This window comes from Micropterus salmoides, unplaced genomic scaffold, assembly GCF_014851395.1.
Source record: "Micropterus salmoides isolate LMB-PRFRI ecotype aquatic unplaced genomic scaffold, ASM1485139v1 Ms_hic_scaffold_3, whole genome shotgun sequence".
Classification (NCBI taxonomy): domain Eukaryota; kingdom Metazoa; phylum Chordata; class Actinopteri; order Centrarchiformes; family Centrarchidae; genus Micropterus; species Micropterus salmoides.
Window position 1 is genome coordinate 28,720,330 of NW_024042261.1, and position 26,500 is coordinate 28,746,829.

General features: G+C 39.1%; 1 protein-coding gene across 1 annotated transcript in view; it reads left to right on the forward strand.

The window, feature by feature from the left end:
• The window catches only part of rtn4rl1b (reticulon 4 receptor-like 1b), a 194,646-nt gene extending 171,290 nt beyond the window's left edge, over positions 1-23,356 (forward strand). The window contains 3 exon segments of the mRNA XM_038694037.1: positions 19,491-19,907; positions 19,910-19,941; positions 20,505-23,356. Coding sequence (XP_038549965.1) covers positions 19,491-19,907; positions 19,910-19,941; positions 20,505-21,398 — 1,343 coding nt within the window. The 3' untranslated portion in view covers positions 21,399-23,356.
• The last annotated feature ends 3,144 nt before the right edge of the window (positions 23,357-26,500 follow it).

Sequence of the window (26,500 nt, forward strand, 5' to 3'; positions counted from 1 at the left end):
CCCTTTCTGCAATCACAAATGTGAGACATAGTACTTTAACTATTATAGCACGGGTGTTGGAAATCAATCAAGCCATCACAAAAAGCATATTTGAATAGCAATGAAACGTTCAAGCCTCAATTGTAAGGGAATCACAACCATATTAAACAGTGAGACTGGAATTTGCAATTTGTGTGATTTTTCTGTTAGATTATCATACCATGAAATTTTCACATTCCTTTACCTCCAATTATCCCTAACATTATCCCTCTAGAAGAGATAACCACATAGTGAATATTAATCAGTGCTACCGTCACTTTAGGCAAAACTACTGTACAGACTCCCCACCTCTCTACCCCCAAACCACCCACGCACCCACCCACACATACCATTTTCATTGCAGCCAAATGTGGCTTTTTTCACATAGGAAAAAATTTCTATAAAGAATTGTAGGCATTTCCACAAGGGAAGTAGCAAGAAGAACATTCAGAATCAACTCCAAAACATCAAGCATTGCCTGATTTACTATATTACTTTGTATCATGGCATGTTAAGGCCCTGAGAGGTTTTAATCACTGAACTTTCTCTTTTTTATATGTCTGACATTCTTGCTTGATCTTTTTGTTCACCATATTCACTGTCAAATTTTTATACATAGTAGATGGATGCTCTACCATTTGCTTCTTTTAATGAAATCTGCACTTTTTAAGATGTTTTTTTACAAAACAGTGGTTGGTTGGGTCAACAACGCACTTTTACGGGTGCTGGAACGGAATGCAGAAGTCAAAGAAAAAATCTACATTTTGTATTGGTAGTGGGAGCTGTGCTGTAGGTGTAGTTGGCAGATCTTTTGTCTGACTTTGACAGAGGAAATTACTGACAGAGGAAACTACTGTTCACGTTCTGTTTCATACCAACATTGTTTTTTTTAATAACAATGACCATGAGCCTTAAAGGATAAGGCTGGAGTTATTGTATATTTTTCTTACTGTCAACAAATTCCATGAATAAATCAAGTCAACTATGTGTTAGTCCATGTCAAGTCAACACTTTCTGACTTCCCTACTCTGTGGCATTTATTGCAAAAGAGGTAATCCTTTAAAAACTAATGCTGTACAGTTTTATTCTTAAAAACAGTTCATTTGTGTCCCAACACAGCAGGGTACTGTAGTTTTAGCAGACATTACTCAAACAAGACTAAAAAGTGAATGTAATTTCAGGTGCAGATTAGGACACGTTTGGTGTGCTAGTTAGAATTTACTGCAGCAGGAAGGGGTGTGTTGGACTGACTCAATATAAACTACAGTGCCTATGTTCACGGTAATGAAAGAGCATGTCACCCTCTGCGCCACTAAACATACAATACTTGTTAGTAAGATCAATTAATTGTTGGTTTTATTTTTTTTTGTCATGGGATTTGGGGACAACAAGAAACATTATAGAATATTGCTAGCCTTATCCTTTTAGTTGAGTGAACTCAGCTTTAGAAGTGGCAGATTAGAAAGTAATTTTGAAAGACATTGATAAATCACCTTTATTTTGTTGTGTAGATGACTTTGTTTAATGTGACTGTATTTAAATTTAGGTTGTTTAATCCTGCATTTGATCAATGTCAAGACATTTTTTTTATTAATGGTTTTGTTTGTTATTTGCTCTTTGCAAAGTAAATTGAACCCCTTTTAAAAGTGCTGTACACACATCAAGTTTGGTATTTTGTAAACAGAAAAAAATCACTTTGGCAAACTTGGTGTGTTTGACTTTGGGCTTTTGCCATTACAGCTTCCCATGGTTGACTGGGGCCCAGTTTAACCTTTGAAGCGGCCCTACCAACAATGCTGCCTGAGGGTAGAGCAGAATGGGTGGGTGAGGAAGGGTGATGCAAGGAGGAAATGGTTGTGGTGGTGAGGGCAGAGAGGTGTGAAGATAATAGCCCCATTGGGGAGATATGCAAGGTAGGGGTGCTTTTATGAGGCTTGGTCAGTGTGGTGTGAAGGAGTTGTGCATTGCACACAGAAACTGAGAGCGTAATCTTCAACTTATTCAGTTTTTCTTCTCTTGGCTTTGGATCTAACTCTTACTCTTCCTTGTTTTCTCTCACACACTCTTTATGTTTTTTTTGTCTTCCCTTCTCAAATTCAGATTTGCTTTATTGGCGTGACCATACTGTAATTAAGTACAGTATTGAGGTTTACAATTTAGGTATTAGGGTTCAGAATGTAACCAAAAACAACAACAAATGGTCTGCACATTACTACATGATATACAGTATACAACTAAAACTTGTAATTTATCTTATCTTTTTCTCTTCTCATGTATGTCTGTCTTTTCTTGTCCTTGAGATGTTTTTGCTCTTTAATAGCAGTTTGTAAAACATTTACAACCCACTACTAATGTAATAGTATCTATAGCATATTTATAGGTAAAAGCATTGCGTATAAATATGTATTTACACTCAAAAATGTCACCCCAAAACAACATTGCTAATGTTGTCGTATATACAATAATGAAAGAGAAATATATTGCTGAGAAAGAAAGCATTCAAAAAATAAATAAAGATATACACTGTAAATATATGGAAGGACAAGATACAATTGTACATAATATTAATCAAACAAGAAAAATGTAAGAAGAAAAAAATATATAAACCAAAAGGGAATAGGCAGAATTTAAATATCAGTACATTTTCACGTGTTGTGCTGGTTTCCCCTCAGTGTGTGAAATAGCTTGCTGCTTCTATGCCAATGCCAGATTTTCTTTCCTAAAGTAATGTAGGAGGTCTAAACTACGTATGAATTTTAATAAATTTATGATAATTAATACCCAATTATGAATTTTAATATTCGGAAAATATTAATCCATAAAAAAACTCTCGTTTTGCAGGGGCACCACTGGAGTTGTTATTAACGTAGAGTCACCGGACCTCTAGGTAGCTTTTAATAATTATACAATTATTCACCAGTGATCAGTTAGTAAATAATCACTCAATTATCTTAAATCAATCAGTCAGTCTCATATCTAAAGGGTAAATTCTCTTGGCAGGGACTTAGAAGTAGGCAATACACACAATTCCTTGATTATAGTGAATTTATTAACTAACTAAGGTGATATAAAGGTTCTACGTGTCTGGAATGAAGAAAAACCCTCAAGGGTTGGCCGTCCTCCGTCTGGCAATTCGGCTGTTCTTCAGGTGTCCTTTGTTGCCGCTGGTGAGACAACGTGACTTGGTCTGACCTCGGTGAAGTTAGCTCGACGAATAAAGCTTAAAAGAACTTGGTCGTTCTTGAATTAAACTAGTGTAAATTAATGGACTGATAACATTTAACAAAACAAAAGAAAGAAAATAAAGTACAAATAAAGTTGCTGGAACTGAGGGAAACTGAAGTCGCGGCACATCGTGTGTGAAGCTTCAAGCGAAACAAAGACTTTGTTGCACTGGTCGAATTCTTAGGGCGTTGCCGGGAGAGGGCACGCCGTGCACGTGCCGAAGCACCGTTGAAGAGCCCAGAACAAGCCGGCAGACAAGAGGGAAGCGTCCAGAGAGCAGCGGGGAAGAGAGCGAACGACGTCGTGTGTCGCTCTTTTGTTGTCTGGGGCGTGGTCCCCCAGAGGGCAGTCCTTCGTTTCCCGCAGGGCGGGCCATTTCCGGTTTCCCGAGGGACTCTCTCACAAATCCACACTGTTGGTCCACTACAGTAAATATTGTATGGTTTTGGTCTGAAAGCATTTGAATTTTATTTTGGTTAAAAACTTGGTTCTTATATCTTTATGCAGGCTGCTGTGGGGCAGCAAGTGTTGCTCTTTTCTATTTCTTGCTGTTGGCAGAACTGACACAGTCTGTTTTCTCTGGGTTGCCAGCTTTGTCCACCAGTTTCAATAGCCAGATTGTTGTCACTTAATGTTTGTCTTTCTCAGTTTCTCACTTGGTGTTTTCTGTTCAGTGCTAAGTAACACTCAGTTCTTTTTGTAGTTGTCCAGTGGTTGATGTACATTTTAGTTTTATTTGGCTATAATTTGGTTGGTCCAGATTGTCTTAGATCTGTGCCACTGTTAGAGGATCTGAGGCTCATGCCCAGCTGGCTGATGGGACTTTTCTCCTATTGGCAACAGAGAGCTTTGGGCTTTAACGCTGATGCGGCGTTTGAGTCAATTTGATTTTTAATTGGGATTTCAATTTTTACTAAAAAGAAAACAACACAGACAAATTGGTTCTATGTTATTAAACTTAATGTTCTTGTATCATTTCTTTCTAAAGTAAAATATCTGGTGTTAAAAATGTTTTTTTGCTGGTTCTGGTATCAGGCTGGTTGTTGTTTTTTCTCTTGGCTAGCTCTAGAAGAGAGGGATCCTTTTATGTTAGTTATTGGCAAGGCACTGGTAACACCTGACATATAGAGAAGACAACATGTACCTAAACAAAATACATATGACACTTAATGCATCGATGATTGTTTTTATGTCTAAGTATGTTTTATTTCTGCACTGGTATAAAATGTTAATTATGTCCCAGGTCAATTTGACGAGGTCAATATCATTAATCGGTTCAAAACGTAAATACCACACAAGGGTTAAAGAGTAACTTCACACCAGACCAAGTATTTTGCTCTGGTTGAAAGTTTCAAGCCAGAAGTTCAAGCCTGTTTTAAGGCTGTATCACCGCTGACAGCACCCACCATCACAGATGGGTGCAGTAGGGTGTGGTCAGAAGTTTTTTCTTTTGAACCTGTAACCACACCATTGGTGATGTCAGGCGGGCCTGGAGTCCACCTGTATATCACTTCAGCAAAGTGAAGAGTTAAACCACTAGAGGTCAGTAAAGACAAGGTTCTTAGGGGGTGTTGAGTTACTCTTTAAGGTTATTAGTCTTTTAGATACTAATTAAAAGTAGAAAGCTCAGCATCCAGTATTTTCTATCATTTATTCTCTTTCCACATGTCACCTACTCTTTTACTCTCCTCTATCTCTATAGACTGTCTCTCTCTCTCTCCCCTCCCTTCTATTTTCTGCCTCTCCCTCTGTCTTTGAAACACCACACTCACAATTTCTTGCGTAAACAAACCCCTCACTGTCTCTCTCTCTCTCTCTCTCTCTCTCTCTCTCTCTCTCTCTCTCTCTCTCTCTCTCTCTGTCCTTGACTTTACTTCTCGTTATCTGTCTTCAAGGAGATGGGGGGGAGTGGCTGGAGGGAATCATGTTTCATCATCCAGCCACATAAACTGAGATGCAGCCTAACCCCTATATATCGTTGTTTATGACTCAATGCAATATTTAGAGGAAGGCTCTCTCTTTGGTCATATGTCGAAAAAGTTCAAGGGACCAAGTCATTACATGCAACAAAAATTAGTCTCAGGCCATCACTGTGGAGGGGGAAAAAAATAAACCACTTATCTGTGGAACGTCTGCAGCAAGGCACTTGGCTTTATAAGGAGAGAGGGGATTGGGAGCACTCACTAGTGAGTGGTAGTTGCATGCAGACAAGCAGCTGAGAGGGAGGGGAAAGCACTCACAGAGCTGAGTAGTTTGTGTGGTTCGCCTCCAGAGGGTTCAGGTTTACAATAGAGAAGAGGGAAGCAAAATAGAATCTTCAAATGGCAGAGCTGCAAAAGCAGCAGCACTCATGACATGATAAAACAGAAGAATGTCTCATGAAAAGATCAAGTGATTCGTCATGATCCTCAGATTGCCACTTTATGGATAAAACACACATATCTGGGTGTAATAAGAGCAAGAAATGCTTTATTGGGTTGTATGTTTTTAAGGTTTTGGTGATGGAAGTCTTTGAAGTGAATATTTGGTTTGGTGTTGTGCTTTCCAGTGACTCACTAAATCCCATAAGCTGCTATAGTATCTCTAACAGCCAGACCGGGGGTTTCTTTAATCACACCTAGACAGTGACTGTCTTTTATCCAGCAAAGCCTCCTGCTTTGTAGTTTTGGGGAAACAACAACAGAATCAATTAAATAGCAATGGGGGCATGGCATGAGGTAGGAGAGGAGTAATGGTAGAGACAGTAAAGTGGAACAGTAATTTGAATGAGCAAGAGAGACATTAACTATATCTATTTATAGAAACATAACCCGTGACATTCATGAACTATTGCTGTTTAGACTTCAAGCTGAAGAGATTTCACAATGGAGGCTGGTACATTTCTCAGGAGTGTAGACTCAATAAACAGGCTCAGGTAGGTGTGCATTTGCTGGATGGAAACACAACAGGGACTCAAGGGCAACTCTAATACACTGCAGAGAATTGAGCGAATGAAATGATGATGAGTTATCATCCTCAACACGAGCTAGACTGTATGAAACCGAAGACGGACTGAATGAAGACAGAACAGCGAGGCTAAAAAAGTGGAAAGATCAAGATGGAATCCAATCGAGAGCAAAACAGATCTAAATTTGATTTGATGAGAACTGAACGTACAGTAGTCTATTTCCAGCCTTTCAGTGTGAGAAAAAGCTACAGTAAATGCTGAATGTGTTTGTTGGTATTGTGTGTTGGGGGCTTTTAAGGTGATGTGTCATGTAGAGGCTCAGAACATTAATGAATTGACATTACAGCAGGATCAATGGTGAAGCTCTCAGGGTCTGAAAAACTACACTTAATGAAAAGGGATTACTCTCTTAAGATCAAGGTCTTTCACTTCCCTTCTTCCCATCTGCTCCTTTTACTCAGCTCTTTTGTATTCTGTTTTGTTTTCTATCCTCAGTCTCCCACCCTTTCTAAAGAAAACACACACACACACATTCTAATTTGGCCACAATCTGACTTCCCTGATCAACTGGTTTAAATACAAAGATACCTGGCAATATGTCATTAATTTCACTATGATTGGGTGAGAGAAGCCTATGTAAATGCTCACATTATGCATTTATGTCAAGTCAATTTTAATAAGCCAATATCATACATTTTCCTCAAGGGGTTTTATAATCTGTACAGTATATGACACCCGACACTGAGCAATTTCAAGTTTCACAAAACAGATAGGACCTGAGCCACATGACCACCTCTCCACCATGGAAACCTGGAAGAGGACAGACTACACAGCAGTTCAAGCGAACTATTCACAGAGAAGGAGAAAAGAAGCAACACACACAGAGGGAAAGAGAGAAAGAGAGAGAGAGAGCTTCGGCACTTCAGTTATTTTGACATTCATGCCAATAAAGCAAATTGAAATTGAGAGAGACAAGAAGAGAAGAGGAATCTCCTAGTGGACAAAGATCCAGATCCAAACATCTGGAATGAGGCACTGACAGCCTGGGAGGAGAGAGAGGTCCCAGGATGGCAGATGGTCCAGCACAGAGAAGCATGAGTGAAAAGAGAGGACAATGAGGAGAAACTAGGGAAGAAAGAGAAGAGAGAGGGGCACACATCTGTGCTGGTGGAACACAAACAAACAAACAAGGAGTTACAGAGATGCAGACGGACCAGTTGGATGGATAATGGTAACAGGTACAAGATCATAAAAAAGCAACTAACTGAAATTTTAAGAAAAACGATACATTTTAAGTTTCAATTTAAAGGGCCCGGTGAAGTCAGAGTGTCTGATATCAGAGGTTATTCTAGAGGAAGATGGCACAATAGGAAAAGGATGACTTCTTTTTAACTCTGGGGACAGACAGTATTCTGAGAGCAAGGTATGGACTATAAGGTTTAAGGAGATCAGACAGATAGGGGCTTGCCCATTTAAAGTTTTGTGAGTCATCAGAAGCACCTGATCTGACATGGATAGAGAGCCAATGAAGCGAAGCTAATATGGTAATATGATAAAATGTTCTAGTTTTGTTCAAGATTCTAGCTGCAGCATTCTGAACAATTAGAAGGCTAACATGAGGCAGACCTGACAACAAAACGTTACAATAACCAGGTCTGGTTGAAACAAAGACATGAAAAAGGGTCTCTGCATCAGCCAAGGACAGAAAAGAGGTAATTTTAGCTATGTTTCTTAGGTGAAAAAGTGTGATTTTTTAATGTGCTGATCAAAAGAGAGAAGGATCAAACATAACACAGAGATTCTTGGCTGTCACAGTTTGAGAACAGTTTTCAAAAGTGACTGTTACTTGATCAAACTTGTGTCAAACAGGGCCAATGATCAGATTCTCACTGTAATCAGAATTCAGGAGCAGGAAATTATGTGACATCCAGTTTTTTACAGCAGACAAGAAGAAAAAAAAATTTTTGGGAATGACCATCTGCCTTTAACAGGCACGTATAGTATCATCAGCATAAAAGTGGAAATTAAGTTAATGACTGCGTATAATTTGGCCGAGAAGTGAAATACAGTATAAAGACAGAAAATCAGAGGGCCAAGATCAGAGCCCTGAGGTACTCCATATTTCAGATCAGAAATGTTTTATGTAATATTATGATAGGAAACACACGCTGTGTTCTTTCAGATAGGTAAGACTTCAACAATGCAAAAGCCAGGCCAGAGACGCCAAATTGATTCAGTCTAGGAGTATACAATGATCAGTGGTGTTAACACACTGATATCAAGTAAGAGAAGCAATATGAGCCAATCAGCATAATTATTCCACTGATCAATACTGTATGTTCAGTATTGTGTCTTCCAATCACTCAGTTTCTCCACAACATAGCTAAGTAAACTTTCATGTCACACTATCGACTTATCATGGCTCCTAAGCACCAACCCAAGACCTAAAGTAGCATATATTTAGCAATTTATCCGTGATTTTATTGAACATACTGAGGATAATAAGAATAAGAGAAAGAGTCAGGAAAGTGGATTATGGTGCAAGAGTTGCTTGATGAGTTTCTGTGAATATTTTGGTACTTTTGAGTCTCACCAATTAAATCCAATACAACAGCTGTACATTTAAGCTAACTACCATCCACTGGAGTAAAGTGCAAACTTTAGTCATATGCCCGCTGTTTTAGTAGATGTATGTAACACTGTATATACCGCACATACCTCTGTACACACTCATGCCTGTGTTGTGTGTTATGTCCTCCCTCGAGGTTGTCGTTCCACCTAGTGAGTCCTCATGGTCAACTTACTCTCTTTTTAGCTAATGAGCCACAATGTATTGCTGTTCCCTAACACACTTTTCTGCTTGATTTCACATTTCTTCTTGCCTCTTTCAAGCCATTAGTTGAGACTGTTGAAACTTAGTGTGTGTGTGTGTGTGTGGGGGGGGGGGGGTTCGTACATGGAGCACCAAACTCTCACCTGCTATGAATAATTGATCTGCTGAATCTAGGGCGCATGAGGTTTGTATGCAAGGAGGCAGCTGCTGCAGCAGGAGGAGGGTACCTTACAGTTTGTTTTAAGAAGAACATGTAAGAGTTACCAGGAGGTGGAAACTGGTGAACTGGAAAATGCTACATTTCAGTGCAGGTATGGGTCTATAGCTACTGACCTGATGGTTTCAAAACAGAGGTGTGCCGCTTCTAAATCATTAATCCACAAAAGCCTTTAGAGGCCTTTACTATATGTAGAATGTGTTATGTGTGTCTGCGAGGTTAGTGAATGTCGTTTTTACACGTCATGGTGATAATTAGCAGTTCCAAGTAGCTAAACCAGGACTGACACTGTTACTCACAACAACGTCTAGACGGTGGTGGAAGGGAGGTTGTTGACATTGGGGAAAATGCATCTCAACACTCAGCAACACAATGTACTATCTATATTTCCCATTTATAACCAAGCAGCAACACAAAAACAATATAGGAGCTAAAACAAAGTGAATATTTGTCTGGTAAATAACATGGAATTATTCATGTTAGCACTTGGACATTGTTAAGTCATGCAGTAAACTGCTCTCAGGCCATCCTCACTTGGATTATAGTGTTTGAGCTGACAGGTACCTTAAATGAGATAAAAATGCAGAGCAGACTGACATAAATTGGGGGGCACATCAGTATGCTATCAGACTGATTGAAACGTGTAAATGTATAATAGCGTATTATATTTTTTGTGTTGCTGCATGAATCCCAAAAGAAGAAATCAAGTGATTTTTTTTTTACTTTTGGCTGCAGCGCTGCTTTGGCCATTCTGCTCTGCTTTTCTAAACATTGTGTTAATTGACTAACTCCATGGGGAAATTTCACTATTTTGCTCGGCTCCTACCACAGAAACATCAAAGCACAGTGTGAGTTAAAGAAAAGCAGCCCTGGAGCTGGTAATGATTCAAGGCCTTTCTCAGATTTTTCATAAGGCAGATGTTCACTGACACAAGACTTGTAACTTTGTATTCTGATTCACAAAGTGCATAGTTACTTTGCTGTACTCCACTTTACTCCATTTGAGTTAGGAGAAAGTCAGTACAGTATAACTTTTTTCCCTGGCACTTCTTTGTCATTTGCTGCTTTTCACTCCGCCTGTCTGCTCGCTGTCACAGCTTCATCACAGAGACACACAATGATTGGCTATGTTGCACTCTGTCAATGACATGCATGCGTATGATTGAACACGACGCAGGAACTGGACAAGCCAGGCACCGACAGACCGTCCAGCCTTCTGGAAGCTATAAACACAGCTTCAAACTCTCTGTACAGAATGCAGAAGAGTGTGTGATGTGTGTCCTTCATAGAACTCTTGTGCTCAGTCTGTGACAGCCTTAAATGGGCTTGGTGCAACTATAAAAAGGCAACATAATTTATCGACATATTTAATTTAATCATTTTCTCCCCACTAAATTCAGAATTTCAATGACATTCAAATACAAAAATTGCTGACCAACCATGTTTATATAGTCAGTTTATAATGTGAAGGTCTCCACAACAGCCTAGTTGCAGTTGCAACTGTCTGCACTGTAGAGGGAGGCTTATTTTTCTCTCTATATCTGCAGTTTATCATCATGTCTGTTTACTTTCTTCCACTTTGTCCATTCCAAATTCTGAATCTGAAGAGATTTATCGACAGGGCTAGCTCATTGACCAGCCACTGCTGCTCACAATATCAAACAACCATAATGTAGCACTTAGCAGACATAAATATCAATAATGTGGGGAACATGCTGGTCCATTTAACCCCAACATAACTTGGCACTCTATGCCAACCTGCTATGTGACTGGGCTTCTGCTCTCTTTACTTTAACTGTCCTTCTGCTTCAGCAAACATCAGCAAACATAAAAGCAGTTCAGTCCCTTGAAGTAAAGCCAGCCTTGGAGAAGAATGATCAAATCCTAATAAATGTTCAGGAAGTGTTGACAATTTACAGTTTCACAACACACACTCTGCTGACACACGAGGTATGAATCAAAGGAATCACACATGAAACAGAATAATCTAGTCTGAACATTTTTACAGTATCCTTAATGTCCATAGTATTAAAGTCTTTTTATGAAGTAGAGTGATGATGTGAATTGAGGTGAAAGCTGAATGATCTCTTTAATAAGAAAAATTACAAAAGAAAAGGTGGAGAAAAAGAAACATTTGGGTACTCTAACAAGGATTTTCCAAAAGAAAGGCTTGATCTCAAAATCAGGAAGATACCCCTTAATATTTTGTTTCAATTCATTCTTTATACTAATTACAAAATAAGCTCTGTGTGAGCTTTTAGTGTGCTATCATGAGATAAGAGAAGAGAACAGTCATGATGCTGCTTCAGTATAGACAGAAACACACACACTTGTGCACTTAAGCAATCTCTCAGTTTTCTGATGCCTGGAAGTCTTAAGTTCAGTCTGTACAGCCTTAAATGGGCTTGGTCCAACCATAAAAAGGCAACTCCTACAGCATTAACTTTTCTACATATGTAATGTAATCAAAGACAAAGTCAGAGTTTATGTATATTGAGTCTACATTTTTTGCTCACTAAAGTCAGAATCAAATACAAAAAATGGCTGAACCAGCCATGTTTAAATAGTTCGTCTCCACAACAGCCTAATGTATAAGCGCATTTTTCTAAACCTAATATTAAGCTGTACAAGTGGTGCAAAGACCTTTTCAACTTTTAAAATCACAAAACAAAATACACACAACATTTACCCCTGTGAAGAATTGAAATTGTTAAATTGCAGTCAACCAATTATCATCAATGGTTGATTGGCTCATAATCACAAGCCTATCATGATGGAGGGTTTTGTTGCCTCTGGTGGCAGTGTTGCTTGACTTCTACTACTGTAATTTGAAGCAAATTGCTCTCCTGCAAAAATGGCCAAAATACGTGATTCATGGACAAAAATGTGTAATAACTTGGATGGGCACTCAAGGACCTGTTAAAAGTCCGACACGTATGTAGTTGCCCTTTCATTCAGAAATAAAATTAACTGCATTTTGCTATGATTATGAAACAGATTTACCAGATATTTAGACTAGCTTATGAGATGACACTGATGCCAAAGACCCATCTTGTAAATTATGAAACAGACTGTAAAGATTTCTCCTTATTTGAAGAGCCTCTACGTTACATCAAACACCTTCAACCATGAAAGATAATTATTAGCCACTCTACCAACGGGAATTGCATTATAAAGGCTCTATATCACTTTTCTGAACTACATATGGGTACACTTGGATGATTTATATAGGTTTTGCAGAATCATTCATTTAGTTTTGCCGGCGCAGTGCAATACTGCCACAGGGAATGCAATATATTTGAATCATTTCGGTTTGTGCTGTCATGAAAAATGAATGTAGCTGGTGTCTGATAGTGTTGCCCCCAACAGTGGTGATTTGGCTGGTGTTCCTGTGTATATTTGTGTATGTGGTGTGTGTGTGTACTGTCTGTTTGCGTGTGCGTGTATGCATGCATGCCGTGTGGCATCTATCAACATTCAACAGAATGCTGTGAAAGTGTGAAGAGCAAGAGACAACTATGTACAGATGTAACCAAGTGGAATTAGCACCTACTAGACATCCATTAAGTGAGTTAAATTTTTGGTTTTAAACATCTGTGGGTGGCTCAGCCATCAGCGATCCACCTCTACCTGGCTTCTTAGCATCTTCAAGTTCCATCTTTGAAACAAATTAGCTTTATTCACCTGCATACTCTCCACAAATCTCCCCCTTTATTCTGTATGTGCTCCCATATGCTGCTGCGTGTTTGGAAGAGTTATTTTTAGGCCCTCTGATTCCTCAGCCTGAGAAACACTGCTGTCACTCACATCGTTGCTGCCTTTTTTCATGTATAACTTCCCTCTGGTTTGCTTGCTTGCTTTTATATGTGTTTGTGTGTTGAGACACACTATAAGCAACGAGATCCACATCTCTCTGAAGTTGCAACTGCCTACTTGCAGTTGTAACTGTCTGCACTGTTCAGGTGAGGGAGACTTTTCTCATACTTTCTATACAAACATATTGTTCTTTCTCTATCTGCATTTATCATTGTCTCTTTTTACTTTCTTCTTCTCTCACTTTGTCCATTCCAAATGTGAATCTGAAGAGATTTATCGACAGGGCCGCCTCATTGACCAGCCACTGCTGCTCACAATATCAAACAACCATAATGTAGCACTTAGCAGACATAAATATCAATAATGTGGGGAACACGCTGGTCCATTTAACCCCGATAAAACTAAGCACTCTTTGCCAGCCTGCTATGTGTTTGGGCTCCTGCTCTCTTTACTTTAACTGTCCTTCTGCTTCAGCAGGGATGCAGTCAGAAACATGAAGCAGTTTAGTCCCTTGACGTGAAGCCAACCTGACAGAAGAATGATCAAATCATAATTAATGTGCAAGAAGTGTTGACAATTTACAATTTCACAACACATACTCTGCTGACACACATGGCACGAATCAAAGGAATGACACATGAAGCAGAATAATCTAAATCAAACGTACAAGCCATGCTGGCCTGGCAGCAGCTTGTGCATTTTGATTTGGGCATCTGAACATTTTTACAATATCCTTAATGTCCAAAACATTTTTATGTACTAGAATGATGAGGTGAATTGAGGTAAAAGCTAAATGATCTCTTTCATATAATCTATGTCAATCACAAAAGATGAGAGGAAGATGAAGAAAAAGAAACATTTTGGATTTTCCAAAAAAAGAAAAGCTTAAACTCAAGATCAGGAAGATACCCTTAATATTTTTTTATTTCATTGTATATACTAATTACACTATCAGTCCTGTGTGACCTAATTTATTTGTAGTGTGCTATCATGAGATAAGAGAAGAAACCAGTCATGTTGCTTCAGTACAGACAGAAACACACACTTGTGCACTTGTAAGCAATCTCTCAGTTTGCTGATGCCTCTGCACCAGAAAAACATCACAACAACATGATATATTTCTAAACTGTTTCCACTGTGCTGCGTTTCTCACAGATCTCAGCATTGTCATTGTTCTCTCCCATTTTCCTTTCATTCTCTAGAAGAATAGTCAAGCAACCTTACGAGGCAATATTGCCTGCAGTGGAGCAGAGGAATGGTAAATGAGACAAAATCTATAACATTCTGCAGTAGACTGTGAAAAAAAAAACAAATATTCCCAAGCAGAAGTGTTGCTAGTCACAGCTGTTGGCAGGAGTGTTCATGTGTGAGTTTGCTGTTCAGTCAGAAAATAATGGCAGTAATCAGTGCTTTTAACAAGTCAACAGCAACATTCTTTAAAAATGGTAATGAGAAATAGCTTGAGTGAAAGTATTAGTTTTGTGCCATTATTGCTGTTTCTTTATCCTTTAAGAATGATAAAGAACCAGTACTTGCAATATTTTTCAATTGTGATTTTGTTACAAAATTGTTAATTAAAATAAATATGCAATTATAGACCCATACTGGAAATGTCAGAAACTAATGTTATATTCACGCATTGATCAGCTTGCTTATGAATCCAAGGCTTATGTAAACTAATATAAATAGAAAATTATATGTTAAACCAATCATTTAAGATGTTTCTCCTTATTTTAGAAATCAGTATTATCAATATTATATTTGTAGATATATATAAAAAGATGCTTGGGATTAAACAATGTCCTATAATGAAGAACTTACAATAACATATTAGGAAAAAATACAAATACAGTCTTTAACAAGGCACTCTGAACTGAACAAATATGAACAGCATCCAAACATTACCGTAATATTGCAGTTAATACAGTTATTTTTACCCCACCTACAGATATTGAAGCCTGGCAACAGTGGTGCATATATTGCATGACTTGACAGTAGATGGAAAAATAAAGAGCTGAAGATAGGGAACATTTCAGATTTTTGTCAATAGCTTTCTTTAGACCATCTTGGCCTCCTCCAAATATATATTCAAACTCCCATTGTTAAGTAAAGTCATGCAAGATGTGAGACCATTAACAGTCACACATCTTAGACTCAGTTTAGAATGACTTTTTTTCTTGTTGTAGTTCAAATACAAATCAAACTGTTATAACATCTGAGATGTATAAATGGCAATAGAAAACAATTTAACACAAAAAATGAAGCAATCCAGTGTAACTTCTGATGACAGAGGTCACCAGGCTGTTATTACACTTATGGTGTAAATCCAAATACATATAGGAATATAGATAGTGTTTGTGACATAAAGAGATACAGATACAGTGTAGTATAGTACAGAACATTTAACATATAACATATAGTGAAACCTCATTTAGCTCCACAGAGTAATAGTGACACTGCACACATTTAATAAGATGGGTTTAAGCCATACTTCTCAGAAGAATGAGCCCATTTAATCAATAGTCCAATATATTGCTTTACTGTTATTAACCAGTGAGTGCATGAACATTACTGTAAACACCTTGAGTGTGGAGTGTATCGAGACATTATTTAGAACCAGCCAATAGCAGGAGCAAAACACCAGGGTGCTTATCAGGGTCTTTGGAGAGACACAGGAAATTGAGTTTGTCCAGTCTAATAATGGGCAGAGTCACGCAGCTCTACAGACGTACCATTTCCCTCCTATTAGCAGAAATGTGTTATTCATGAGGGCAAATCTAGTGTGAACTATGTTTCATTGATATTCTATACACTCACTTCTCATTGTCTGTCAGGGGACCCGTGCTATTCTGTTTTATTAATTTATTTAACTATTTCCATTCCTACAATCCCAAAGAAAAAGGGAACTTGGTGATGATGACGTTACAAGGTTAAACGTGATGCTCTCTGTAAAAAGCTATCAGTAGCATCTGTCATCAGTGACCGGTAGGGAAGAAAAAGGGGGTCATGTGAAGCTGCATGGGGAGAGGCTTGGAGGTGAAAGACTTGTGATGAGAGTGTTAATATACACCACCCAGACTCCTCCCAGAAATAGCTGTGCCTTTTGCTTTCCAAAAACACATTATCTCTCTTTCAGAGCCTCTCCTTTATTCTGCCAAATTCCAATAGGCACTATTGGCATATTATGCTCTGTGGTGTCCAAAGCTATTTATATAATACAATTTGAGCTGAATAGCTCATTGTGTGAGCACACAATGCAGTTATGACATGCATTAATTTCTTACATTTTTCATTTAAAGACAGCATTCCTACACAATACTTATGTTTTCCTCTGTGCTGAAAACCAGTATCCCTATTCAAAGCTCTGTAAACAAGCGTCATTCAGCCTTTTATGGTTGTCATGCCATAATACCATGATCTGATTCATTCATTCCCACACCTGATGCACATGTTAATACTTGAGAATGTATGTCTTCCATAGTGTGTGTCTACAGAGAGTGTATGTATATGCATGCAATAAATCACATATTACAGTATTTCTGTGACGTGCTGTGTGAATGCATGTGTGAAATTACATTTACTTCTGTATTTATAGTCATGTTCAGCGGTGTAAATACATGGGGTGTTGAGATTAGTGAGCTGGCAGGCGTTTAAGTCTCCAGTGGAAGTGCATGTAATGCCAGCTTCAAAAGAGAGCACACATGCCCTCGGTGTGGCTGAAAACAAGAAAAAGGGTGCATGCTACTCCTGCGTCACTCAGTCCGTATGCAGAAGAGAATATATGAGATACTGTCAGCTTCTAAAAATCATCCACATTATAAGTTCACGTATTCTAAAGCCCCACAAGGGATGAAGTTCATAGAGAAGAAAAATATCTATCATGTTTATCTCTACAAATAGAGGCATTGGGCAAATCCGTTAAAAACTTTTAGAGGAACAGATTAGGCAGGGTAAATAATCTAATACTTTGTCCTGACAAACTCAGAGAGACTGAGGGGAGAGAAGGCGCATCCTTATGTGTCCAACGTGATTAGCAGATCACTGATTCAAATTGTCTTACTATCTAGGCGGCATCTACTTTCTCATCCCCTCGCTTTCCCTGTGTGTAACACTTATCACTGTCGGTCTCTTGCCTGCTCAGATAATTTTCCTGTTATAAATCTACTAGCTAATTCTATTGACATGCATGAAGTAAAGTGTTGTGAAATAGTTAAAGGCTATATGATTACTGGAGTGAGAGGAAGATCAGATTTATGAATAATGGAATCTCTTGGATGGATTCCTGCTAAGGCAGGTGATTGAAACGAGTATCATTTCATCTCAGAACAAATGTGAAACTAAAAGAGAGATTCAATTTGTTATATTTTATGTGTTTTTTATAAAAAATGCTTCTTTGTGAGGGTCAATATTCTAATAAAATGTGAACCGATAACAAATTAAATGACTAGACAGCTGCATCTCAAGCATCTCTTAATGCAAATGTTCCTCAAATGGCGGCTGGAAAATGTACCGTGTCTTGTTTTGCTTATTTGTCTGATAAATAAAGCAAACCTTTATTTCCCAACTGTAATGCAAAATGCTCTCACCTATTTACTTAGTCAGTGGGTGCCATGCTTGATACATCTTCATGGAAATGGCTAGTAGAGAAAAAGACTGAGACAAAAACGGAGTGCTGCAGTCCTTTGCTGCAGAGTGACAAAAGAGTGAAACAGCTTTCTTGTTGGGTCTTGACAGTGTGACAAAGCTAAATTTAGCCAGCAACATACTAAAGGACCTATCCTGATGCAGGTCATGACATGAATGATAAGTCTAAATAAAGCCAAGGCCTGTGTTACTTCTCTCAAGGCATGTCATGGTCTCCAACACAACATATTCACCTGCATACCAGCACATATAAACTCACATTAAACCTTCTGACAGTGTTCAACCGTGAGGAAACACCTCATTTAGTGGGCACATTTCTGGTTCAGGAGGATGCATGCATTTCCATTGTTGCCCAGTGGCAGGGCTTAACAAATAGGATTAGATCCGTGCCCGAGAGAACACACTTCTGTTCAGGTGACACACAGCTCCATGCTCCAGCTCTGCAACTAGACACAGAGAATTACTGTTAAAGGTCAGTGGAGTCAAACGCTGAATGTCACAGCTTAGCCACAGTTTGGCGAGAAAATACATTAGATAAATACGGCTGTCTCTGGGTGGAGAGTAATTCTGCAGCTCCTGAATTTCCAGCATAAAAGAACCAGGATTACAGGGTGGGTTTAAAAGCAACAGAGGCATATCGATTAGAGGCAGTGAATCAGGTCTCTGCGATGCTGTGAATAATAAATTGAGTAGAAGACAGCCAGGGGTTGTCAGATGGAACGTTGATGATGGGCTATGCTCATTTCAGATGAGACTGTGGATAAGTCACATCTCCCATCTCAAGGATCTAGGGAATCATGTCATAGATCAGAAAGAGCCTCAGAGCAGCTTACTACAAGTTTAAATAAGCATTCCACACTCTATTTAACAACCCAAAAAGACTGATCACAGCCTCCAGTCGCTGCAAAGTAGTGCCATTGGACTCAGGGAAGGGAATGGACACTTAATAGCACCTCTCCCTTCGGTGGCAGAATATTGGAAATGGTAATTTCTGAAATAGTTGCATATGTGTCGATTCAGACAAGTGTTTTGCACCAGGGATCCAATCAGCTTCCCTGAGATGTCTTGTGACTCACTGGAGCAGGTGTTATTGTTTGCTCTCTTCAATAGACTCCTCATTGTGGGCCTAAACATACTCTGTGGATTCAGGCAGTAAATTGTGACAAAGAAGGTCCATCTGTGTAGCACACACTGTGGTACAAGTCAAACCAATCAGAGAGACAAGATATTTGTAAAAACAAAAAAACAAGACAAAACAGAAACCTATGCTGAGCAACACATGTCTCAGCCAGCCCTCAGATTCTGCTCAGTGTCCTTGTTTCCCGACCTGTGACCTGTGCAGTGTGATCTCAAGACTATGATGTCCATTTTTAGGCACAACTGAATCGCTTGTCATGGAATTGTATTCTGACATTTTTGTTCATTAAGTCTGTGTTTGTGGATCAGAGTGAAATATTTTGACAACTATAAGATTGAAATATGCCACAGATATCCAGACTTTGGTGACCAACTGACTGTACCTTTATCGTCACCAGCAGGTTTGACATTTTAAACACATAGGGCCATTAGTATGGTTGTAGACTCTTATGTCATTCAAGTTTTGAATTAAACAAGGGAGCACTATGTCTAAATATTAAAGTTAAAATTAACTCACTTATTAACTCGCCTTTTTCCTCTCCTGTCTTTCTTTGTGTGTGTTTGTGATTTGTCTGTAATCCCCTCTCCTTCTTGACTTTCCTTTTTCTCTTTCTCAACATGTGTGTGTGTGTGTGTGTGTGTGGTCACTGCAGGCTGTGGACTAGAGTTCCTGCTGGTTCTCTGTGGGCTCGAGTTTTCCTGGTCCTGCCCCCGTCACTGTATCTGCTACACTGCACCCACCACCGTCTCCTGCCAAGCCCACAACTTCCTCTCAGTCCCTGAAGGCATTCCTCCTGACAGTGAGCGCATCTTCTTACAGAACAATAAGATCCATCGCTTACTTCAGGGCCACTTCAGCTCCAACACGGTCACCCTCTGGATCTACTCCAATAACATCACATACATTGAGCCCTCCACCTTCCACGGCTTCACGCTGCTCGAGGAACTGGATCTGGGAGACAACCGCCACCTGCGCTCCTTGGCTGAAGACACCTTTCACGGGCTGAGTCGGCTCAATGCGCTACACCTGTACCGTTGTGGGCTAAGTTCACTTCCTAATAACATCTTCCAGGCCTCAGAAACCTGCAGTATCTCTACTTGCAGGTACACTGGACAGTTTCTCTGGTTCATTTTACCACCAAGACTCTATTAGGGCTGTCACCTTTCCAAAAAAAATAATTAGAACTGACTTGTATATTATTTGAATGAATTTGAACACAACCCACGTAGCCTAATCTTAAACTACGCTGAAGAATTAACGTTCCTCTGCTGCCTCACTTGAGTGACAACCTGTCAGTTGCATTTTACAACACACCTTTACACCTTTATCCACAATTTTTCCATCTTTGGTGCTAAATCCAAAATTCCATTTATCCATCAATTAGTTTCCTCTATTTTGTGAAAAATAACAACAAAACCCTGAAGGCAACAGAGCAGCCAATAGGTCAGATGGACAGTGGGTTTAGGAAAACTGCCAGCTGGAGAAGAAGGCATAGCCTACCAGCCTATAGTGCTTGTTCACTGAGAATTTTTATTATTCTCATAGTAAGCTGATTCACAAAATGTATTTATGGCATGTAGATACAAGTTAAGGTTACTTTAATACAGGAAAATGTTGTTTGTCTAATAGGTTATCTTGTCATTGTGTGCTCTCTGTATCTCCTCAGGATAATCACCTGAAATTCCTGCAGGATGACACATTTATGGACCTCCACAACCTAAGCCACCTGTTCCTGCATGGAAACCGTCTGCGGAGTATTAACCAGAACACCTTCAGAGGCCTTCGAGCCTTGGACCGACTGCTTCTGCACCAAAATCAGATCGAGTGGGTTGATCGCTTGGCCTTCCACGACCTGAAACGTCTCACCACTCTATACCTGTTCAACAACTCCCTGATAGAGCTGTCCGGACAGTGCCTGGACATGCTGCCCGCCTTGGAATATCTGCGCCTCAACGACAACCCCTGGTCATGTGACTGCAAGGCCCTGTCGCTATGGGAGTGGTTGAAACGTTTCCGAGGTTCAACGTCTTCAGTGGGTTGCCAGGCGCCGGCTGAGATGATTGGGAAAGATATAAAGGAGCTGCGCAAGGAGGACTTTCCTAATTGTTCGCCAACTGTACCTAATTCTGAGTCCAGAGCCCAGACTAACAATCTATCTGGTACGGTGAATCCGTCTATGAATCGTGGTGTAGCAGTGGGCTCTGGAGGGCAGACCCACATAGTACACCCCTCAAGGCCCGGCCGTTCTCGGAACTGCACAAAGCCTCGTAACAGGGTGAGCAAGGGAAAGGGTGACAATGAAGTTCACCACTCAAAGGAGGTCATGACAGACAAGGAGGATTCCTCCCCAGATTTCACAGATGGGGGGAAACATGATCACACGTCCCCCGATGGCACCATCACACGGAGGAAGCACAAGTGCACTCCCCGGACCACTGTTCGCCCCCCTAGTGGGGTTCAGCAAGCCAACAATAGGGCAACATTATCCCAGTCCTTACTTCATGTCTGTGTCCTCCTTATGGCCTTGATAACGACAAATATTGACTACATTTTCCGTTGACCTTCAAAGTTTTTAGCAAATGCTAATCACAAAAAAACACAGCCCTCAGACCCTCTCTTGCTCCTGCACTACAAGGCCTGTGTGTCTTTTATGTGTGTGTGTGTGTGTGTGTGTGTGTGTGTGTGTGTGTGTGTGTGTGTGTGTGATTATATGTGTAAATGTTGCGTAGGGAGCTTTACTGTTCAGACTGATACAGGCATCAAAGCATTAAACATCTACAACAGAAAGACTCGCAGCAAAAAAGTTGGAGGGACTGAGAGTGGGAGAATGATGAAAAGTTATTGCAGACCAAGCTTGCACTGCCACTTATGCCAATATGATTTCATTTTCATATGTCTTGGTATCTTATATATTTTTTAACTTCTTTTTTCACTCAACTGGAGCTCAGATAACCAAAATTTGGTGAAAAAGAGGAAGAGATGACAGCACAAATGAGGTAAAACTTGTTAGCTTGTTAGCCCTGAGACTAGCTAGGTCTTCGAGTGCTCCATCCAGCTTTAATTTCTAGTTCACAGTTTGTAAATTGTTATCATGAAAGTAAAAATGGAAAGTCAATGATTCTGTAAAGTCTACAATGTCAGTCCTATCTTGCTCTCATCCTTTCTGCCAAGTGTATATTTCTGTTGCATCCTTTGCTAACAACAGGTCCAAACAATTGGTTTCTCATAAACAAAAAAGGAAAGTGTAAGCATGGTAATAAATGGTCATTCAGTATTAAACATAGGAATGTGCCATTCTCACAACACAATGGAAATCTATAGACACATATGTTTTAAGGCTATAAAGAGAGCAACCAGTTAGTTCATGAAGTTGTAACAACTATTCTACATAATGCTGGCTTTTTCCAGGTGCTGTACCAACCTTTCTGCCTATTTAACAATACACATAACTCTGCTTCCGTCTTCATTTACAGCACTTCACTCCTTCTGTGCAACTGAATACTAAGCTGCTAATTGTTTCAAGATGACAACGACTGCCATGAGCTATTTCCATTGGCTTGGAAAACAATGTGTGTCTCTGGGAGATCAAGCTGTGAATATTGAGTCTGTCTATACCTTGTGTCAGATGTTGTTCATTTGATTTTTGTAAGACACAAAATGGACCTAGAGATGGATTCTGCAGGGCCAACAGGAGCCTTAGAGGTCAAGGGTCAAACGGGGCTTTCTCAGTTTCCCAGTGAGGTTGTGCTGAACTGATCCCTCCTCAGTGAGGGCATACCTTCCTCAATGAGAATGTGAGGAACACAATTTTTTTTATTCACTTAACTTTAAAGGAATACAAGAACAAGACTCGACAAAAAAACATGTGTGTCTATCTTAAATGACTCATGAGATCAATGAAAGATGAAAAAAACATTTTGAATGGAGCATGGTGAAACAGGGGTCATGCTGAGAGTATGCCTGTTAATTAACTGATGTGATTGTCCATGAATATGGGTTTCCAAGACCAAGACAATCGCTTCTGAAGTAACAAGGGGATGCAGTTCAATGCAGATTGACAGATGGACAATTACGGGCCATCTTGCTGTACTTCTGGAGCTTTTGTGCCTCCGTTAAATGTATTGATAAGATGGTGTTTAGATCAATGATGTGAACTGTACCAGTAACAATGGAGACAAGAGGACTTCTTGCAGTGCTGATATTAATCATTAACTGTATACTATGAGAAAAACAATATCAGTGAAATCAATGATGATAACAGGGTTTTCTGCTCCTCCTGTCAGGAGGAGTCTTTTGATTTTTGATTTTCTGGTGATTTGTTTATTTACATATTTTTCATGTTATATTTTTAGAACCTTTAATTGTTAATGCACAATTCCTCACCTCCCTATTTCTTGTCCTAGTGTATGCCTATTCATCTTCTTTCTTTGCCATAATTCAATTGTTCAGTAAGTTAACATCAGAAAACAGTACAAAAATGTTTATAAAGATATTAAAATCTATATCTTCTTATGTCTACCATTGCAGTCTGAGTCTATTTATTGCTGCATTTAAGCATTTTATAGGTTTGTTGGGAGCAAGTAAAAGGCCTGCTCGACCCAGTTTTCCTTTCTTTCCTTTTAATTCATTTAAACCAGAAATTGATTTTGTCAGCAAATTTAGGGTTTTTTTCCACCCTGTTTCCTACTCTATCTTTGCTCTAGTTTGCAATTTGTCTCCTCTGATCAGTTCCTGCTGGCTAAACTATAGCTGCTTCCTACAAACAGGGCCACTCATCCTGTACACATCTAGGGTTTATGCACAGGTTATACAATGTAAATATTAGTGAACATTTGGCTATAAATGGAATTTTAAAAAATTCCATCTTATCAACAACATACAGAAGTTTAATATGAAATAAGTTCCTGACCAACGGGAATGAAAAGAAAATTCAAAAACGACATGCAGACTGTGGTGTGATATATTGCAGTTCATTGAAAAGCACTAAGGATATTAATGAAAGTGTCATCTGGAATCTGTAGATATTCCAGGCCATTATTATTATAAATGGGCCTTTGGAAGACAAATTCTATTTCCTCTTCTTTACATTCCCCTCACCGTGAAATAAATTGATCCACAAGTAAGTGCTCCATTTAACTTTTTTTCTCTTCAAATTCTGTTAAATGATAAATAAGCACAGAAAGATTGGTTATATGCATGGATAATAAGAGTGTGGCATAATTATATTTAAACTGAACAGGTCTGGCATCAGGTGTTTGATGCTTATCTACTCACCACCATGAACATTCACCCCCCTGCCAGCTCATTCGAACACCCACCTCATAACTACTCTTACTCTGCATCTCACAGTGATTTAGCTTCTCTGCTTTCCTTTACAAAACTCACTAAAAAAGTTATTTCATTTTGGTGGCAAAATTTAACATTTTATTGCTGGAAAAGCCCAAAAACTGAGAAAATTAACAGTTAAATAAAATTTATAAACTTACATTCAATTTTATCACACTAAATCTTGACACTGTATGCTTTGGCCAGAACCCAGATTCAAAATCTTTTCTCATTTTGATACACAGTTAAAGTACTTCTAATCATGTTTTAAAAATTAATCTTTTTGTTTAAATGGCACCAAATGCCTCCATATCCAGTGAAGTCAATGTCATCCATAATGAAGCCCAAATCAGCTATGGATGATTTTCTTTTTTAATATGTTCATGTTTGAATGACCTGAATGAGATGTTAAATTTAACAGGAAGAATATTAGGCATCCCTGCATCCATTTGTAACAGAAATTTGCAGGAGCTGATGAGGTGTGGATTCTCTAATAAGCTTGTTCACATACACACAAACATCCATCACTTTAATTTAGGGGGAGAAAGGAAACACGTCAACAAGTGCACAGAACTCTATAAATCTGACAATAAACATGCTTATTTGCATGCTTACTTGCAGCAGTGGTAAATGGAACCTTTTAAATTTTCATATAAATGCCATACACTGACACTTTGTTAAATAAAAGGCAAGACTTAAGTTTAAATTTTATATATAGGTTGAAAATTATATATATAATATTTTAAGAGATTTATTTGAATAAGTCATGTACTGACTTTTTTTCATGGTGAGTTTAACTGAGTAGTACACTGGTAGTTAAACTGATTGGATTAGTATGTGCCTGTTCATAGTTGAACAGAGACAGAGGTTACGATCTACACCCCCATATATGACAACCTGTTATCACATGGCTGACGTGCCACACTTTAGGTGTTGTGAGGAAGACCATGAAGTGGACCTTGAGTTGAGATTGTGTTATTCAACTGTTTGGAAACACTGATATAACAAATTTTCATCTGCAAATATAGCATTTTGAAAATGTGCTCATATAACGAAAACTAAAACCTAATAAAATTTTATTGTCAAAATTTGTCCTTGGACTGTCATTATTTACTCTACAACTTCTATAGACTAATTAGGAATAAAACAGACAATAAAAAAAAGTGATTTCAATATGTAATATAGTCTACTGCAATGAGGTAAGCAGTGATAAGTTTAGCAAGCTTTTCCAGGCCAAGTGACATAAGAGTTTTATTAAAATGCTAGTTATACTTAATGCTAGAATAATAAAGCCGGAGTAAATGCAGGCAAAACCAAGGGGAAAAATGGCTCTTAAGTACCGTAGAGAGGATTTCCAGCCAGAGCTTTTTTTTTTGTCAGTGTAGAGTTTTACAGATAAGTGTTTGATTTTCCTCAACTTGGAAGTAAATTAGTGTCTGTATCACAGAAACTCTCATCTGACTTGCCCCAGTTATTTGGAAAGCACATCAAAGGCAGGGACGTAATTGTAATTGTCTCATTGCAGGGTAAATCTAGGAGGGATCAGAGTACAGTCAGGACCCAGTTCAGCTGGAAGATCCTCTGTGTAAAAGCAGGTAGGACACCGTATGTATCGTCAGAAGCTGGAGCCAAAATGCTGCTGCATAATTGAAAGATGAGATGAGGAGAAATAAGTCCTAAAATGTCGAATGTGATATCATTAAGGAAATGAGAAAAGCGGGAGGCTACAGTACATCAGTAATTGAGCGGTTAGAGGGAGGGGAACTGGCTGGGATTCATGGGAGAGGAAATGACACACAAAGGCAACACAACCTGACACGTGATATCACAGTAATGAAACAGAGGTTCACACACAGGTACAGTGAGGAAAATAAGTATTTGAACACCCTGCTATTTTGCAAGTTCTCCCACTTAGAAATCATGGAGGGGTCTGAAATTGTCATCGTAGGTGCATGTCCACTGTGAGAGACATAATCTAAAAAAAAAAAAACAGAAATCACAATGTATGATTTTTTAACTATTTATTTGTGTGATACAGCTGCAAATAAGTATTTGAACACCTGAGAAAATCAATGTTAATATTTGGTACAGTAGCCTTTGTTTGCAATTACAGAGGTCAAACGTTTCCTGTAGTTTTTCACCAGGTTTGCACACACTGCAGGAGGGATTTTGGCCCACTCCTCCACACAGATCTTCTCTAGATCAGTCAGGTTTCAGGGCTGTCGCTGAGAAACACGGAGTTTGAGCTCCCTCCAAAGATTCTCTATTGGGTTTAGGTCTGGAGACTGGCTAGGCCACGCCAGAACCTTGATATGCTTCTTACAGAGCCACTCCTTG